This window comes from Heterocephalus glaber, unplaced genomic scaffold, assembly GCF_053883595.1.
Source record: "Heterocephalus glaber isolate CG9 unplaced genomic scaffold, H.glaber_assembly_v1.0 deba00001503, whole genome shotgun sequence".
NCBI lineage: Eukaryota > Metazoa > Chordata > Mammalia > Rodentia > Bathyergidae > Heterocephalus > Heterocephalus glaber.
In genome coordinates, this window is record NW_028258323.1 from 2,314,050 (window position 1) to 2,331,822 (window position 17,773).

Consider the following 17,773-nt stretch of genomic DNA (forward strand, 5'->3'; position numbering starts at 1 on the left):
TGTGCTAAGTGAAATAAGTCAGGCACAAGAAGGTAAATATTGCTTGATTTCACTGATAAGAGATAACTAGAATAGTCAAATTCAGAGAGACAGAAAGTAGAATAGTGGTTGAAAGGTCGCCGAAGAAGGGGGGCACACACAGATGTTCAAGCAAGCTTTATTGGGGTGGCAGTCTGCAGCCTGCCGGGGTGACTCACAGAATGGAGACCAGCAACTGTATGGGCTGAGCTGGAAGCTTGTATAGGGATCTTGCAGGTGGGAGAGCACTAGGCCACTGGTGGGGGTGGGGGATTGGGGCTGGGGTTTGTAGCAACGGGTTTCAGTCAGGGGGATGGAGTCACTGCTTTTGAAGCCTCTGTCTCACTGGAATATCTGACTCAGAAACCAGTGGGGCAGAAAGACCTTAACTAGGCAGAAAGTCACTAACAAAGGGAAGTCATGCCTTAGCTATGCGTAAGTTCCCTGTTCCTTGTGGCCGGAGTGGGGTAAAGGGAAAGGGGAGGAGGGGGCTTGCTCTGTGGGGCCTCTGAAATAACTTACAGTGGTCACTACTGCAGAATGGACAAGTTTCTGCTGGGATGGGAATGGGAATGGGTTGGGTATGAGAAACTCTAGGAATTTCATTTGGGATAAGGAAAAAGTTCCAAATAGTGGTGATGGGTAGGCAATAAGGTGAATATACATAATGCCACTAAATTGTATTGTTAAAAACAGTTACAGTGGCACATTTTGTTACATACATTCAACCAAAATAAAAAAGAGAAACATAGTGCTGCGGCAAAGGGAGTTGAAATGATCTTTCAGAGACAGGAGATTTGGGTAAAACAAACGAAAAAAAGAAGTTTATTGCCAGGCAATTGCCAACCTCAGGAAATGAGTCCTTATAGGCTGACCACAAGTTAAGACAGTTTCTCCTTTTTATACCTTTTACAGGGCAGCTTAACTTGAGGTTACACACCAGAATGTGGCAGGGGCATGATAAAGCAGCATTAGGTACAGGGTACTTAGATAGACACACCTGAAGGGTAACTTCTAATCTCTCCAGGAGCAGGCTGCCCCCACAAGAAGGAGGAGGCCCACCCAGGGTTTCCAAGCAGGGACGATTTTACACAACCACACACAAGTTTCAAACAGGGTTTTAGCAGAGTTCATTAACATATTTTACAATAATTATCCATTCCAAATTATGTTTGGTAGCTCTTTCTGCCTCAATAGTAGAAGATGTCATATTCAGACTATTGACAAATGAAAAAAACAAATCCTCTGATTGGAAGAACAGAAAGCAGAAGGGTAGGAATGGGAGCTCATAATTAAGGACACATATTCAGCAGCTTTTGTATAGTTCCTTGCAGCAATGTTATCACACATAGTAGTTTCTCCTTGAAGTAAACTCCCAGTTCTCAATTCTTCCTGCAGCTATAAATACTGAAGAGAGTGTAGTTATGGACTTTTATGAAGTTCACTAAAAGGAACAAAAATTACTGACTTAACATATTGTGGAGAACACTTTGAAATAAGATGGAATTGTATAACCCTAAGTGTGCTGTAACCCTAAAAGTGTGCTGTGACTTTAAGAGTGCTGTAACCTAAGTATAACATAATGATGTGTAACCATAAGATATGAAAGTAGAACCTTAAGCGGTATAGAACTGATAAGGGCGTACCCCGAACAGGACAGGGCGTACCCCAAATTGGGCAGAGTGTGCCCCAAGCTGGACAGTGTGATAAGTCTGAACCAAAACCACAAACGCCCAGTTAGAATAGTTTAAAAGGAGCTGAAGACTCCAAGCAAGTCGACGATCCGTCCACTGACCAGTCGACCAGTCGATCTGCTGATCTGACTACCGACCGAGACATCTGCACGCCTGATCCAGCTAGAAGGAGCATCGCTGCCGACCGGACGAGACCAGAGGAAGAGGCAAGCTGAGAGACGAATAGCCTAGCTCCGACTCGACGCCCTTCGTCTACGGATCGGACCCTCTGACCCCACGGGTGGAAACGTCACACTCCCACAAGGACTTGCGCAGTACAGGTACAGGGACGTGGTAATTGGCAGACTTAATATTGTGTGATAAGTGTATTGAAGTGAAGTGTATTGAAGTGAATCATAATAATATAAGTGTGTGAACTGCCTTCCGAGTCCGAGTCCTGTTTACCCACGGTACCTGCTCGTGACGCATATGGAAACTACTCCATAGTTTGTTTTTTCAACTGGCTTAAGAAAGATAAATTTGTTCCTTTTACATGACAAAAGTCAATGGAATCTTTGAAAAGTTCTTATTTTCAACTGCAAAAGAAAAAATTCTGAAATATCAGGTAATATCACATAGTGAAATTTGCCCTTGAACAAATTTATGGTGCCTAATAACTAATCTGAGATACAGATAACAAGACTTTCTTCTTCTCCTTCTCCTTTTCTTCTTTTTCTATTTTAAAATAAATGTTCTGTTGGGCTGGGGATTTAGCTCAGTGGTTCCGTCGCCTGCCTCGCAAGGGCAAGGACCTGAGTTCGATCCCTGGTACCAAAAAAAAAACACACAAAAAAACGAAGTAGGACTGGTGGGTGTGGAGTTTCCCTGACTGAGAAGACACAGAGGATATGAAGAAAATCCTTGCCACAGAGAAGGAATGGGAAGGAAGCTTTTGGAAGCAAGCATTGAGAATTCAACTACCTGCCTTCCCTCCTTGGTCCAGTCAGGATCTGGAGTGTCCCCCAACGGTGCATATGTTGAAGGCCTGATCCCTAACATAGGCACTGTTGGGAGGTAGTAGGGCCAGTGGAAGGAAGTGAGGAGACTGAGGGTGTGCTCTTGAGGGGTCATGGGACCCCAGCCCTGCCTCTATCCCTTCCCTTTTACATCCTGGCCATGAACTCAACAGCTTTGCTCCACCCCTTCCTCTCCCTGGCATGATGTTCTGCCCAGCCACAGGCCTAAAGTGATGGGGCTGAGTACTCTGGACTGAGACCTCTGAAATCATGAGCCTTAACAACCTTTCCTCCTGATCAGCTGATTTTTCTCAAATAACAGAAAGTCACACATTCCAACTCCCAGTTGCTGTTGTTCTGCTGCAGTTTATCCAGTTTCAACTTTTACGACACCCCCTCTGCTATGTTTTGAAGGGTAAAGTTTGAAAGGGTTCTAGTGACTTCTCACTGTACTGGGGACAATTCTGCACCATGGTCTGTTGTAAGGCCTTGCATGCCTGGCTCTTGTGTTAGGATTTTTATTTTATATAAATCCAGCCATAGTGACTTGGACAAATAGGAGTTTATTTTCTCATCCAGGGATGAAGCAAGGACGAGAAAAGGCTCAGATTCTTGCTACACCCTGTTCTGCCACCCACAGTGTGGGTTTCATTATTACAGTGTCAAGACAGCACAGCTGCTCCTCTTCCATGAAATTTACCCTCTTTCAAGTGGTAATAGAGGAAGGAGGCAAAGAGGCAAAGAGTCAATGGTGTTTGTGAAATGAACCAGTCCCCTTCACCAGGAAAACAGTAGATTCTGCTTTCATCTCCTTTACTAGGAAGGGCCATGTGGCCTGTTAGCTGCAGGAACATAGTGCAGTTAAATTTTAAATGAAACAGTTCCTACATGTAACATGAAAGAAAGAAAAGGTGTTGGAAAGCAGCCAGCAGTGCCTATCATACAGGTCCATCTGTCCAGACTGTAGATTATTATTTGTGTTACTGAGGATTGAACCCAGGACCTTCCTACTAGCTACACTCCCAATCCTTTAATTTTTTGAGACAGGGTCTCCCTGAGTTACCAGGGTGGGCTTGAACCTGTGATCCTCCTGCCTCAGCCTGCCAAAGTTCTGGGATTACAGCCTGCCACCATACCTGTAACCAGTTTATTGTTGGCTACGTTGCCTAGGCAGGCCTCAAATTTGTGATCCTCCTGTCTCAGCCTCCTGCATAGCTAGAATGATAGGCACGTGTCACCATGCCTGGCATAACTGGAGATGATTATTCCTCTGGTTTACTGTTATTACTTACTGGCTTCAGTATGTTGGCCTGTTTTTTAATATGCCCAAGCTCTTCCTACTTCAGAATGTATTCAGCTTATAATCCTCTAGTCCAGAATGCCCTTTTCCCACCCTGTCCAGTGTCTGGCAGTGTCTTGTCTTTAGGTCTCTGCTCACCTCAGAAGAGCCTCTGACACATTTCCCCTGGAATCCAAAGTGATCACTTGTGACTCAATAATTCTCTTCCATGGTAAGTTGTCTATTTCCTTCACAGCACTTTTCCTAGTCCTTATTTATTGTTGATTTTCCTCTCCTATATAGCAAGTGTCTGGGAGAAGGACCTAGTCCATCTTGTTCATGGCTGTATTCCTGGCATGAAGGCCAGTGATTAGCAAATAGTGAGTATAACACTCTGTAAATACTGTATTTGTGCTATAAATATATGAAGGAAAAATGGGGAAACAGTTGGGATTCTTAATGCTCATATTTTTAGCATCCCTATTAATTCCAGTATCTATGCACATGGCTCTCTTGCTTAAAAACATTCACTTCTCAGTATCTTTTGCCTGTCTCACCAACTATTTTTCTTTTTTTTTTGGTACCAGAGATCGAACTTGGGTCCTTCCGCTTTCAAGACAGGTGGTGGAACCACTGAGCTAAATCCCTGGCCCTCACCGACTATTTTTCTAAGAGGCCCTTAAAGTTAGTTTGTGTTTTCTAAATTAAAAAAGCAAGGGCCAGGGATTTAGCTCAGTGGTTCCTCCACCTGCCTTGCAAGTGCAAGGTCCTGAGTTCGATTGCTGGTACCAAAAAAAAAAAAAAAGAAAGAAAAAACAAGCCCTCACTTCTCCAAGGTTTTGACACCTGAGTAAACAATTGGGACACAGTTGAGTCGAGGCAGTATTTCGATTCTGCGCAAGAGCTGGAGCACTAGCACTCACTATACTCTAGCAGCTGGGGAGGGAGGACCATTTCTGCAGGGGTGCTCAGGGGACCTGCTGTCTGAGCCATTTGAGGTTCAGTTTGGGTGCTGCAGAGTTGATTTTGTTTGCACAGTTGCGCAGTTCTTTCAATCCAGGCTGTGAGGATGTGGACTTAGAAGACAGGCTGGAGAAGCCTCTCTTTCTTTGCTGAGAGGTGTCGTAACTCAGTCCTTTGCTCTTTTTCTCCCTAGTCATTAATCTGTCAGCTACCCCTGGGTGAGCTAAACTTTGCAAAGAGCCTGCCTAACACATTTCTGGCAGAAGCAGTGATTAACGGCTGCCAAGAACACTGACAGTAAACTGCAGAGAATATAAAGCACTAATATTTTACTTATTATTTATTTGAGAGACTCTCATTATGTTGACCAGGCTGGCCGTGAACTTCTGGGCTAAAATGACCCTCTCTCTCTGCCTCCTGAGTAGCTGGGACTATTGGTGCCTGCTACCATAACCAGTTTATTTTTAAAATGCACATTTTAATAAAAGTACTGTGCTATCTGAAAGAGCTGTCAAAGATAAAGTTGGTATTAAATTATTAAAGAAAGATTTTATTGAGTAATACTACTACCATAAAGAAGAGAGTACAAAAAAAACCAACAAAAAACCAGAAGAGAGTACATCATAAGCCAAGGCTGGAGACTTTTTAAAGGCAGAGGTGTACTAAGGGAAGGCACTGAAGGCTCCAGATCATGTGTGGGTTGATCTATTTGACTAGGCCATCTGGATTTGCTAATTGGCACTCATGAGAAATAAACTTCTGTCTTCATGATGTTGTGGCAAAGTGGAACAGCTCAGGGCCATAGCTAAGTGTTACAGCTCAGTGTTACAACTCTGGGTGGGTATGGCAATTTGAAGACTCAAGAATCTGATAGTCACTGGAAGAGGTGGAGAAAAACCTATATCAGGTCAGCTGGCTCAGAGGAGTTCACACTCAAAGTCTGAGCACTGTACCAGAAAAGAGAGCCTTCTTTTGTTTTTTTTTTTTTTTGGTGCCAGGGATCAAACTCGGGTCCTTGCGCTTGCGCAGCAGGCAGCGAAACCACTGAGCTAAATCCTCGGCCCAAAGAAAGCCTTCTTATATAGGGAACTACAGGGTAGGCAAGCATGCTCACTGAAGCAGAGGGATGGAGTTATAGGGCAGAGCTAATGGAACATTCCTGAGAAGGGTGGAGCTAATGGGACATTCTTTCTTTGCTTTTTTTTTTTTTTGGCACTGGGGATCGAACTCAGGACCTTGAGCTTTCGAGGCAGGTCCCGTAACCACTGAGCTAAATCCCCAGCCAATACATTAGGTTTTTTTTTTTTTTTTTTTTTTTTGGTACCAGGGATCAAACTTGGGACCTTACGCTTTCGAGGCAGGCACCAGAACCACTGAGCTAGATCCCCGGCCCATAATGGGACATTCTTATAAGGGGGCAGAGCTTAACACAACATTCTTGTAAGGGGGAGGAGCTTAACAGAACATTACTGAAAAGTCACACAGTTCAGTCACAAAACATTGGGCGTGAGTGCTGCCCAGCAGCACAATGTTACATTTCTGGAACAAAACATTTTGTGGAAAAAAACAAAAAACATGGAGGAAAGGCAAGGGCCTATTTTATTGTGTATTAGAGAGGAGGTAGTGGTGCAGGTAAAGCAAGACATTTCCCTCTCACAAAGACTGGGGACTAGAGTGCATTATCTCCCTGAGTATTCCCATCTCAGAAGGTGTTGGGTGGTAGACTTACATCTCAAGGGTGGGAGAAAGAATTTATTATTATAAGCTTTCTAAAGCCATTCACCTAAGGAGTTAAGGGCCCCAACTACCTATATCCAGGTATTGTATTTTAAGGCGGGCTGACGCCATCCCAAGGACAAGGTCTTAAACTGCTAGAAGCCACGCTAGAATATGGTCAAATCTTAGCGCGGAGATTTGGGCAGTTACGATGTACCATGTAGTCAAGAAGCTGAGTCAAGAGGCTCCTAAGTCCAAGGCCGGCCTGGGCTACATAGTAAAGCCCTGTTTCGGAAAAAACCAAAAACACCCTTTAAGTTTTCAGAATGGTTGTTAAATTTGATTTTTCTGTCTTTTAAGATGGCCAAAGCTTAACGATGTATTTGCGGCGCAGTCCCCAAACAATGACAAAGTTTACAATTTGCCACATTATTAATATTTTCAAAATGCCTTTTACAAACTGCTTCGGATAACCTGGACTTCCAACTTCCAGGACGGCTAACTGCTAATTTTTGACTTTTGAGTTTCTGGTCCAGGCCATGCAACTATTCCAGTCTGCTCCGCCTGGGTTCAGAGTCACCGCCGCCGGCCAGGCCTTATGAAATCCATAGCGACAGCAAGCTGGGTTAAAAAAAAAAACGGAAGAGAAATGCCCAAAATGTGGGGGTTACAAGTCTCTCTGCTGCTTCTTCCCTTAACCACCAACTGCTGAAGCTATGACTAGGCCCTACATGGTTCTGTAATCTTTTCCTTTCCCAAGTCAAGGCAAGCAAACTTCTGTCGCGCTCTTCTTCTCCTAGTAGCCGCTTTCAGTTCCAGTTTCTTTCCGCCCCCTCCGCGCCGGTGCTCCCAAGTACTCCCCAGTACTTCCCAGTACTTCCCGGTTCTCCCCTCGTCTAGGCCCCGTGCGCCTGCGCACACTTCGAGCCCCCCCCCCCCCCGCCCGTGCCATAACCATGTCTGCACGGCGTTTGGTTTGTGGCCTGCCGTAAAGCGCCACTACGCACCCGGTACGTTGTAGGGCGCCGGATGCGGTTCCCCGCACCTGGGTCAGCGGTCTGGGCGTCACATGGTAGTGTGGACTTGGTTGCGCCTGGAAAAGCGTTGAAGTTGTTTGGGAGGGCTCCAGTCTGTTTCTGGCTAGATTAGCGACTATCTCCTGGGAGTCGGGGCTGCCTGGTCCTAGTGCCCGGCGGATACCCCCGCCGGGTTTGGGCGGTACTGCGGGCGGAGGCCGAGATTTGAGCCGAGAGCAACCTGGCTCTTTGGGGCGCCGATGGCCACACGCTCCCTGGAAAAGGCTTTCGCCACGGTGTCTCTCTCAGTGGCCCTGGCCTCGGTGACTGTCGAGTCCTCAGGCTGCCGCAGCATCCCGGCTCACAGGTATCCCCCTCCTAGAGCCGGCTCCTGTTCCGAGACCCGGGGCTAGTGTGGGAAACAAGTTTCCTGTCCGGCGGACTCTGTAGGCTTTACCTGCGCCCTGAGTTTTTATAGCCATATACAGTACAGGTTTTTAAAAAAGGCTCCACAATGTATTATCTGCCGTTTGAGAAAAAAGTAGTCAGGGACTTTTTTGGGGGAGCTCAGAGGATACTGGGTTTTGAACCCAGGGCCTTTGCACTGAGCTACATCACCAGCCTGTTTATTTAGCATTAGGGTCTGGCTAAATCACTTAAGTTTCCCCTGCTAGGCTGGAACTTTGGATCCTTTTCCCTCAGCTTCTCAGGGTGCTGGGAGTACAGAGGTGCATCACCACCGCCAGATCAGGGATCTGTCCTGACCCCTGATTTTGAAATTTGCCATCCTCCCTAAGTCACCAACATTGTGGTCACCGACCAGTTTAAATAGCACTTGTGTATGGTGGTCTTTCTCCTGTTCTTTACAGTAGGAGTCCTAGGTCTCCCTACCCTTTTAAATTTTATTCTGGGAGCAAACATTAACCTTTAGTTTTGGGAGGACTGAGTAATCTCCATGGTTATTGCCTGGATGCCCACTTCTGAATTTTTGGGCCTACAGACTTCAAGCTGGAAGCTCCTCAGCCTCCTACTGTGGGAATGGCATTTCTCCCTCACCCTTTTGTAATCTTAAGCATAACTTGTTTATTGTAGGCCAATGTGATTTCATTCATTTTCTGTCTTCCTGACATTGTTTAAAATCTTCCATATACTAGTGATGTCTTTCCACTGCTGCCGTGGATTTTATTTCCGTGAATAAATTTCTTTAGTCTTTGAGTGGGATTCGGGGAAGGAAGGATTTAATGTACTGTTCTCTGGACATCACTAATGCTATTTTTGTTAGTAATCACCAGAACAATGTAAAGTTGTTCTTCATCCATCCTGCTAATTTTTTGAAATTAGTGTGTTTGCAACACAAAATACATTATTTGTGGGGAATTGGTAGATACACATTTGGGATCTTGGTCCATGAAACAGGTATTTCCAGAACCACAGACTGCACACTGGCTGAGATGAACAAGCCAGCAGGATGTGGCGGTGCATGCTTTTAATTCCAGCATTTGGGAGGCTGAGGCAGGAGGATCACCAAAAGTTCAAGGCTAGCCTTGGGTGTATAGTAAGTTCAAGGCCAGTCTGGATTATACAGTAAGATCCTGTCTCAACAACAACAACAAAACCCCCCCAAAACAAGCAAAAAATATGTAATGAGTACTTGGTATTTAATATTGCTAAGCATCCTGGAAGAGATAGATGTCATCAAGAATTTTCCCACTCTTTAATAATTGGGGAAAATCCTGAAAGTGACAGTTCTGTAGTTAGCACCTGAGATTTATCTGCAAATTTTCACTGTCAGTTTTCTAGAAAAAATAGTAGTATATAGTCAAGTTTGAAATTTTCCACTAGGATCTATCAGTGACATAAATTAGTGGAGAATATTTGTATTTTGTTCCTGTGAGTATGTATACATGTTTCTGAGTTAAAAATGAAGTAGATGTATTATAGCTTACTGTTTAAAGCCTGGAATTCTGAGCCAGTTTGCCTGGTTTGGATTCTGATTCTGCTGTCAGTTGTGTAACTTTGGTAAATGTATTTAACTTCTCTGGGTCTTCTTTTTTTTTTTTTTTTAATTCTTGAGGCAGTATCTCACTGTGTAGCTCAGGCTGGCCTCAAACTTGCATTAATCTGCTTGCCTCAGCCTCCTGAGTGCTGAGATCACAGACGTGTGCCACCACGCCTCGCACCTCTCTGGGTCTTAATGTTCTTATTTCTGAAAAAAAGATATCTTTAAACTCAAGAGTTGTGAGGATCAAATGGGTTAAGAGTATTATAGTGCTTAGAACAGTGTCTTGTGCATAGTAAGACACTGTAAACACTCATTACATACATTCAGCTTATCTTAAAACTATTATGATTATTGCACACTTTCTTTGGTTCAAATAATCATGTTTGTGTCACATTTAAGTTTGCCAGTTTTAGGGACTGGTTTTTGCTTTGTAAGATGAACTTTATCAGCTTTTTAATTCCTATTAGGCCAGATTCATTTCTTATACATTTAGTAATGCATTTAAAAATGGTCTAGGCTGTGTGTGTGTTTATAAGTATTCTTGTTCTGGTACTTTTCAATGTATCACTTTAAATAGAAAATATAAGTAGTATTAGCACTTCTGTATATAGTGTGTGAATTTTTGCCATTTTTCTTGCAAAATTAAATTTGTTTGGAAAAGTAAACAATCAGGTATGTAAATTTTTTTCATGCCAGAGTGGTGTAGATTTGTAGAATTCCACATGCTTCGTGTTAAATCAAGGAGCAGAGAACCTAGTTACTTAAAAAATATTTTTGGTACTTGGTTGAGGTAGAGTGGAAAAAGATTATTGTTTCCTGTGGGCAATTTTTTTTTCTTGCCCTACTCCCAAACCATGAGCTAGCTGCAACTCTCATTTTGTAATAGAATTCAGTCAGAGACCAGGGCTCCAGATTCTAAATTTTACTTTTAAAACACATACCCAAAGTCTGTACATGTGTTTCATATTTATATGTTTTGAGTGTGAGTGCAGAATGAGTGAGATCTTATTTTTAGAATATTCATTATGTGGATTTCCAAAGCTGCGGCAGCTAAAGCAAGAAAGTCATTATAACTTGAAAATAATGAATGAAGCTACTACTTTTCATAAAGTTGGCCACAGATATACTCCTTCCTGACTCTAGTGTTCAGCTTTTTCAAGGATATTAATCCCCTCCCCCCATTAAACCCAGGTGTGCTGTACTACTGAGCAACATCCCCAGCCTTTTTATTTTGAGACAGGGTCTCCCTAAGTTGCCCAACCTGGCCTTGAACTTGATTCTCTTGCCTCAGCCTCCTGAATAGCTGGGATTACAGGCATGTGCCACCATGCCCAGCTGATACTAACTCATAAAAGAGTAAAAAAAGGCTAATAAAGGGTTTTCCCTGAATTTTTTAGTATTTAACATTACTTCATGAATGGCAAAGTGAGTACAAAAATGAGTATAGTCGGTTTTTTTTTGGTTTTGTTTTGTTTCTGGTGGTACTGGGAATTGAACCCAGAGCGTGTACACAGCTACATCCCCATCGCTTTTTATTTAACTTATTTATTTATTTATTTATTATTTTTTGGTACCGGGGATTGAACTCTGGTCCTTGTGCTTGAAAGGCAGGTGGTGGAACCACTGATCTAAATCCCCGGTCTTTATTTTAGTTTTGAGATAGGGTCTTGCTAAGTTGCACAGGCTAGGATCAAACTTGAACTCCTGAAAGTCTTTAAATGGGTTGCAAGACAACAACTTGACTTATATATAGGAGTCGTAGACACACAAGAACAGGAAAGAATTAAACCAGGAAAGAGAATACAGCTTCACAGTTCTTACAAAACTAAATATACTGATAGATCTTTTGCAAAAGGGAAGAGGATCAAGAGAAGGAGGGAAAGGAGAGGGAAAAGGGATAAAAAAAGAATGAAAGATATATTGTGCACAGGTACCAACTCCCCATGATGAATAATCATGTACTGTAAATGTGTGATAAGAAAACTAAACATACTACTATTGTATGATGTAGGATACACAATATGTTTAACCAAATGGATTAAAAATCTATGTCCGCAAAAACCTGCCCACAAGTCTTCAGCAGCTTTATTTGTAAGTGCTAAAACTTAGAAGTAATTAGGGTATGCTTCAGTAGGTGAATGGGTAAGTAAACTGCAGTACATCTAGACAATGCAGTATTATTTAGTGCTAAAAAGAAGTGAACTATCAATTTTTAAAAAGACATGGAGGAAACTTACATGCATATAATGAAATGTGAGAAACCAATCTAAAAAGGCTGTATGGTTCCAACTATATTACATCTCTTGAAGGCAAAACTGTGGAGACAGTAGAAAGATTAGGACTTGGGGAAAGGCTTGGATGGATTGGGGTAGCATAGAAGATTGTTACTTTCAATTGCTTTATTTTATAGAGCAGTTTAGGTTCATTGCAAAATTGAGTGGAATGTACAGAGATTTCCCTCCCCCTCCCTCTCTTACACATGCATAGCCTCCGCCCTTATTAATGATGAACCGGTTACTACAGTTTCATGAATCTATACATCTTTATTCCCAGAATCCCACACAGTTCACTCTTGGTGTTATACTTTATGGGTTTGGACAAATGTATAATAACACGTTTCTATCATTATTCATTATATACACTGGAGAGGGGCCAGGAAGAGGTTTAGTAGACAGTCCTTAAAAGTCAGGGTAAAGAATTTTAATTAAAAAGTTTTTCTACAAGTGTGAACAAATAATTTGACCAAAAAACATACACTGGGTCACTTCATACCTCTCTTTGATAATGTTTGATAGTCTTTTTTTTTCTTCTTTTTCTCCTGTTTTTTTCTTGTCCCTTCTTGCAACCTCCTTCACCATTTTTCTTCCTCTTTCTCTTCCCTCTTTTTCTCTTTCTCTCCAGTCTTTCTGTTCCCCCTTTTCCCTCTTTTTCTTTTCCTTCTCTCTCTCTTTCTCTTCTACTTCTACTAACATCAGCCCTGTATTTCTAACCCATATTAAGAACCTGGTGTAGGTCATTCTGATTTCTTTCATGTACGTGCAATAAATAGTATAGATATTTGTGGCTGGCAGAGTAATGCTCCCCTCTGAAGATGTCCACATCCTAATCCCCAGAACCTCTGAATATGTTGCTTTATATGGTGGGAAAAGGAACTGCATATGTGATTAAAGATAAAGACTGAGGTGGGAAGTCTTGCATTATCCAGGAGTACTGATCTAATCAAATCCTTACAAATGGAGAATGATTCTTACCGTGGTCAGGGAGAGATTTGACTACTGAAAAATGGCCGGAGAGTCTCAGTGTTGCAGGCTGTGAAAAGGATAAAAGTGGGCCTTGGACCGCAGAGGGCTCTGCCCTCTAGAAGCTGGGAAAACAATAGGCCTTCTAGAAAGGAATGTGGATCCTTAGTCACATGGCTGTCTTACTTTTCTCATTGCTGGGACTCAGTACTGACACTCACAAGTTAAAGGAGGCGACGTTTGTTTTGGCTCACAATTTTGTAGAAGTTTCAGTCTTATCGTTGGCTGGCTCCAAGGCAGGACAGTATGGTAGAGGAGCATGGCATTGGGAAGCAGAATCAAGGGAGGAGCCCAGAGGGAGATATAACCTTCCAGGGCAGCTCCACAGTGACCCACCTCTCCTGAGCAAACACCAGCTCCTAACAGGAAGTCAAGCTTGGCATGGTGGTGCATGCCTGTAATCCCAGCAGGTGGAGGCTGAGGCAGGAGGATCACTGCGTGTTTAAGGCCAGTCTAGGCCACATAGGGACTTCAAGTTCAACCTCAAATACATGGTGAGACCCTGTGTCAAAAAAAAAAAAAAATTAGCAAATCATCTGTAATGCCTGTATAATCCAATCACTTCCCAAAGGTCCTGCCTATGACTGCATGCAGCATTAGGGGGCCATCCAAATATGAACTATAACATTGGCTTTAGCCCATTTCTAAGTAGAATCCTAAGGTAATAAATTTGAATTGTTTTACGCCACTGAGTTTATGATACTTTATTATGGCAGCAATAAAAGCAAATGAATTATACACATCCTTGCATAATGTCATTGCTTTATAAAAATAACATATCGTACACACTTTTCTTTCATCTTGCTTTACTGTTCAATGATACCTTATGAAAGTACTGCCAAGTTACTTGATGGAATTATTTTTAATCCCAAATACATTCACAGCTTTGCCAGTACTCACCCTTTCTTTCCTCCTAGTGACCCTCCCCATGAGTATGAGGTGGCATCTCATTGTGGTTTTGATGTACATTTTTTTAAATGATTAGTGGTGTTGAGCATCTTTTTTTTGTGCTTATTGGCCAGTTTCCTATCTTCTTTGGAAAAATGTCTGTGCAAGTCCTTTGACTATTTTGTAATTGGGTTGTTTTCTTGTTGAATTGTGGGACTTCTTTATATGTTCTTGACATTAACTAATACCTTATCAGGCATATGATTTGCAAATTTCTTCCATTTCACAGGTTCTTGTTTGTTCTGTTATGTCTAATACACAGAAGTTTCTAATTTTGATACCTTAATTTGTCAGTTTTCCTTACGTTGCCTGTATTTTTGCTGTAATATTTAGGAAATTATTGCCAACTCTAATGTCATGAAGTTTTCCTGTATACGTTCTTATAAAACTTTTATTATTTTGGGTCTTACGTGTAGCTCTTTGATTCTTTCTTTCCCCTGCAGTGGTGGGACTTACCCCAGGGCCTTGCATACACTAGGCCAGTGCTCTGTTACTGAGCTACTTCCCCAGCCCTGGTCAGGTTTAGTTAATGTTTGTATATGGTGTAAGGTAGGGGTCCAACTTCATCTTTTTTGCATGTGAATAACCAGATTTTTCAATATTGTGTTTTGAAAAAACCTTTTCCTTGTTGAATGGTCTTGGTACTGTTATGGCTTGTGTTAAACTTTGTTGAAAGGTTCTCGTGTATCAGTTAAGAACATGTCAGTATTTTCCATCATTCTGTTCATGTGGCATATTACATTCATTGGTTTTGTATGTGGAGCCATCCTTTAATTTCATCAGTAAGTCCCTGTTGGTCAGAGTGTATACTGCTTTTAATGTGTGGTGTAATTATGCTGGGGTTTTGTTGAGGATTTTTGTATCAGTATTCATAATAGATGGCTTCATAGTTTTCTTGCAGTGTCTTTGTTTGCTTTTAGTATCAGGATAATGCTGCCTTCATAGGAATGATTTTGAAAATATTCCCTTCTCTTTGATTTTTTTAAAAGAGTTTACAGAAGAGTGCTTGTAATTATTTGTTAAATGTTTGGGAGAATTTACCAGTGAAGCATCTTGTCCTAGGCTTTTTTATTGCTGTTGTTGGGAGTAAATAGATACAGTCCTTTAAAAAAAAAAATCACCTTTTGAAAAGTTTTATTTTCTGTGTTATTTTATTAGTACATGTTTGCAGTGTATCATGAATACATTCATTGTAGGTAGTTGGTACATACGCATGACAAATCTTATTTCTTTTATTGTCCCCTTATTGCAGCATTTGAAATTACTTAGGGCCCCATTCAAATTTTACTGCCTGTCCTACAATGGTTGTTTTTTCCTTTTCGGTTCAGGAGCAATCCAGGATCACTGATTGGATTAAGTTGTCATGTATCTTTTAGTCTTTATCAGGAAGAGCTCCTCCATCTTTGTCTTTCATGATCTTTCCAGTTTAGAGAGTATAGACCTTTATTCTGTAAGATGTATTTGGATTTGAGCCCTGTTATTGGCAAGAACACCTCACTGTGATTGGTGTATACTTCTCAGCGTGTGATACCAGGAGGCACATGGTATAGTTCCGTTCCACCACCTGGTCACCTTAGTGTCCCATCAATCAACTCATCTCAAGAAGTACTGTGAGAGGAGGGGAGAGAAGCTGTCATAGGTCATCATGTTCTCAGGATCCAATTTTCTACTTTAGATGTTCTAATTTAGAGTTATCAAGAATTTTTACTTTAAGAATAATGAGAACTGTTTAAGTTTTAAGCAGAGGGAAGCATGGAGTACTTTTGGATATGCTGTGAGTTTACTGTGAAGGTTTGCCTGTTACTACGTTTGGTTATTACATCCAATTATCTCATACATCTTACTTAATTTAAATTTTGCTCCAAAGTTTATATGTGTATGTATCTTTTTCACATTCTACCTTTAAATAATGTTAATTACTTTATAGTCAACACAAGAACTTTACAACAGTAAATTTTCATTTTCCCATTTTTCTTCCTTGATGCTATTTTTGCTATACATTTTAAATATGTTAAACTGTAGGTGGTTTTTCAAAAATGTTTTTCTTTGCCTATACTTAAACAGGTTTTTTTCAAACATTTGTTTGTGTGGTTGCATTCTCATAACAAACTTCCCATTCCCCAACAGATAACACAAATAAACTTGTGTCCTTTTTTTGTCAACTAAAATAAATTCAGTGAGTAGGCTCCAGTTGATGAAATTTAGCTATATTTAAAAAGTTTTCATATTTGAAAACCTCTCACAGATGAACTGATTTATTAGTATTCAACAAATTTGAAGTTTTTGAATTTTAAAAGTTTGTAAAATTGAAAAAATATGTTCTTAGGGCCTTTGAATTAGATTTTTAAATTAATATACTTTTGATTTCTCTGTAAATATTTTTCCTCCCCAGAAACTCATTTTCATCCCACTGGTTTCATCTTAATTCTAACATCATGTCTGGTTCTAATGGTGCCAAAGAGAATTCCCACAATAAGGCTCGGACATCACCTTACCCAGGCTCCAAAGTTGAACGTAGCCAGGTTCCTAATGAGAAAGTGGGCTGGCTTGTTGAATGGCAAGACTATAACCCTGTGGAGTATACTGCCCTCTCTGTCTTGGCTGGACCCAGGTGGGCGGATCCTCAAATCAGGTGAGCAAAGAATTGAGCCTTAGCTGGGTTTAAGGCTTTCAGAGAAGATAATGGCTGCGTCTGTAAATTATCATTTGACATCTGAAAAGTCACTTTTTATCCATGCTTGAGTTTGTTATGTCAGTTTTCACATTTGGTTAAATTTTTGCCAAAGTTAAAGAGTTCATATTTATTTATTGTTTTCGGGGTTTTATGAGGTCCTTCCTAATAGGTGAATCTGTTTGGAGCTGATAGAACAGCCTTTTGTTATGAAATAACAACTAGTGGTATCCATTTTCATGTGTTTTGTTTGGATTATCAATAGTACATCTTTAGTGATTATTTTCTAAAATAGCTGGATTTATATTTGAAGTAGCAGAAATATTTTTCAGAATTTATTCCAGACTACTAAGAATAAGATGATAAGAAATTAGACTAGTGTGGAAGAAATAGGAAAATAGGAAAGGGACAAAGTGTGTGTGTGTGTGTGTGTGACAGGGAGACAGAGAGATTGACTGAAAGACAGATTGGTCAGAAATCTTGAGAAAATGCCTATAGTAGTCAGCTGGGACATTATTCCCAAGATTTTTTGTTGAGGCATTATATAATTACAGTAAAGTTCATATTTCTTAAGTGTGCAAGTCCAGCACAGTAAATTTTTATGTTTGTAAATTATATAGCCATGTAACTATAATCCAGGTCAAGGTTTAGAACATTTCCACAATAATATGTCTTTTTAATCCACATCATATTTGTTGTATAGTTCTTGGGCTCAGTCCATTGGTTTTGTGAGTTTACTTTGATAATATTAGTATACATGTGAAGAAATTAAAAGTTATTTTGACAGAACATCAAGATGCTCAGAAAAAATCTTATTTTTGGAACTACTTGGGAACCAATAATTGCTATAATGTGCCCACAGTCAGTTCTTTGTTGCTGCTAATAGTGTGGACCTTTTGAAGCATGTAGGAGAAGATTCACTTCTTCTGCTGGTAATCCTTCTAAGAGGCGGTTAGTAAGCCTAATAATGATTGTTTTGGTTAAAAAGGGTTTTGTTTTCCCTTAGGAACTATTTTGAAGACATAAGACAGGTTTATAAATGAAAATTAAACTTTGAAAAATTTACTCTTTCAGGGATAATGCATGTACATGAATAATAAGTTGACTTACATTGTTCAGCTGTTGTAGTATTGTTTTTTTTTTTGGTACCAGGGATCGAACTCGCGTCCTTG

The 17,773-nt window shown here is 40.9% G+C and overlaps 1 protein-coding gene and 1 long non-coding RNA gene across 4 annotated transcripts in view; one reads left to right on the forward strand and one right to left on the reverse strand.

Moving 5' to 3' along the window:
* Window positions 1-1,800: 1,800 nt before the first annotated feature.
* The window catches only part of Nudt9 (nudix hydrolase 9), a 39,639-nt gene continuing 23,666 nt past the window's right edge, over window positions 1,801-17,773 (forward strand). The window contains exons 1-2 of one of the 3 annotated variants that reach the window (XM_087185935.1): window positions 1,801-2,032; window positions 16,323-16,562. In XM_087185935.1, the coding sequence (XP_087042061.1) occupies window positions 16,366-16,562 (197 nt within the window). In that variant the 5' untranslated portion in view covers window positions 1,801-2,032; window positions 16,323-16,365. Of the gene's footprint in view, window positions 2,033-7,606; window positions 7,676-7,867; window positions 8,049-16,322; window positions 16,563-17,773 lie in introns of those variants that run through there. The other 2 variants (XM_004870550.3, XM_004870548.4) reach the window with 2 other exon arrangements.
* LOC147825471 (uncharacterized) lies at window positions 7,079-7,809 on the reverse strand. The gene is made up of 2 exons (XR_015440735.1): window positions 7,673-7,809; window positions 7,079-7,286 (listed from the first exon to the last, which is right to left on the reverse strand). It is a non-coding gene; the product is annotated as an uncharacterized LOC147825471 (long non-coding RNA).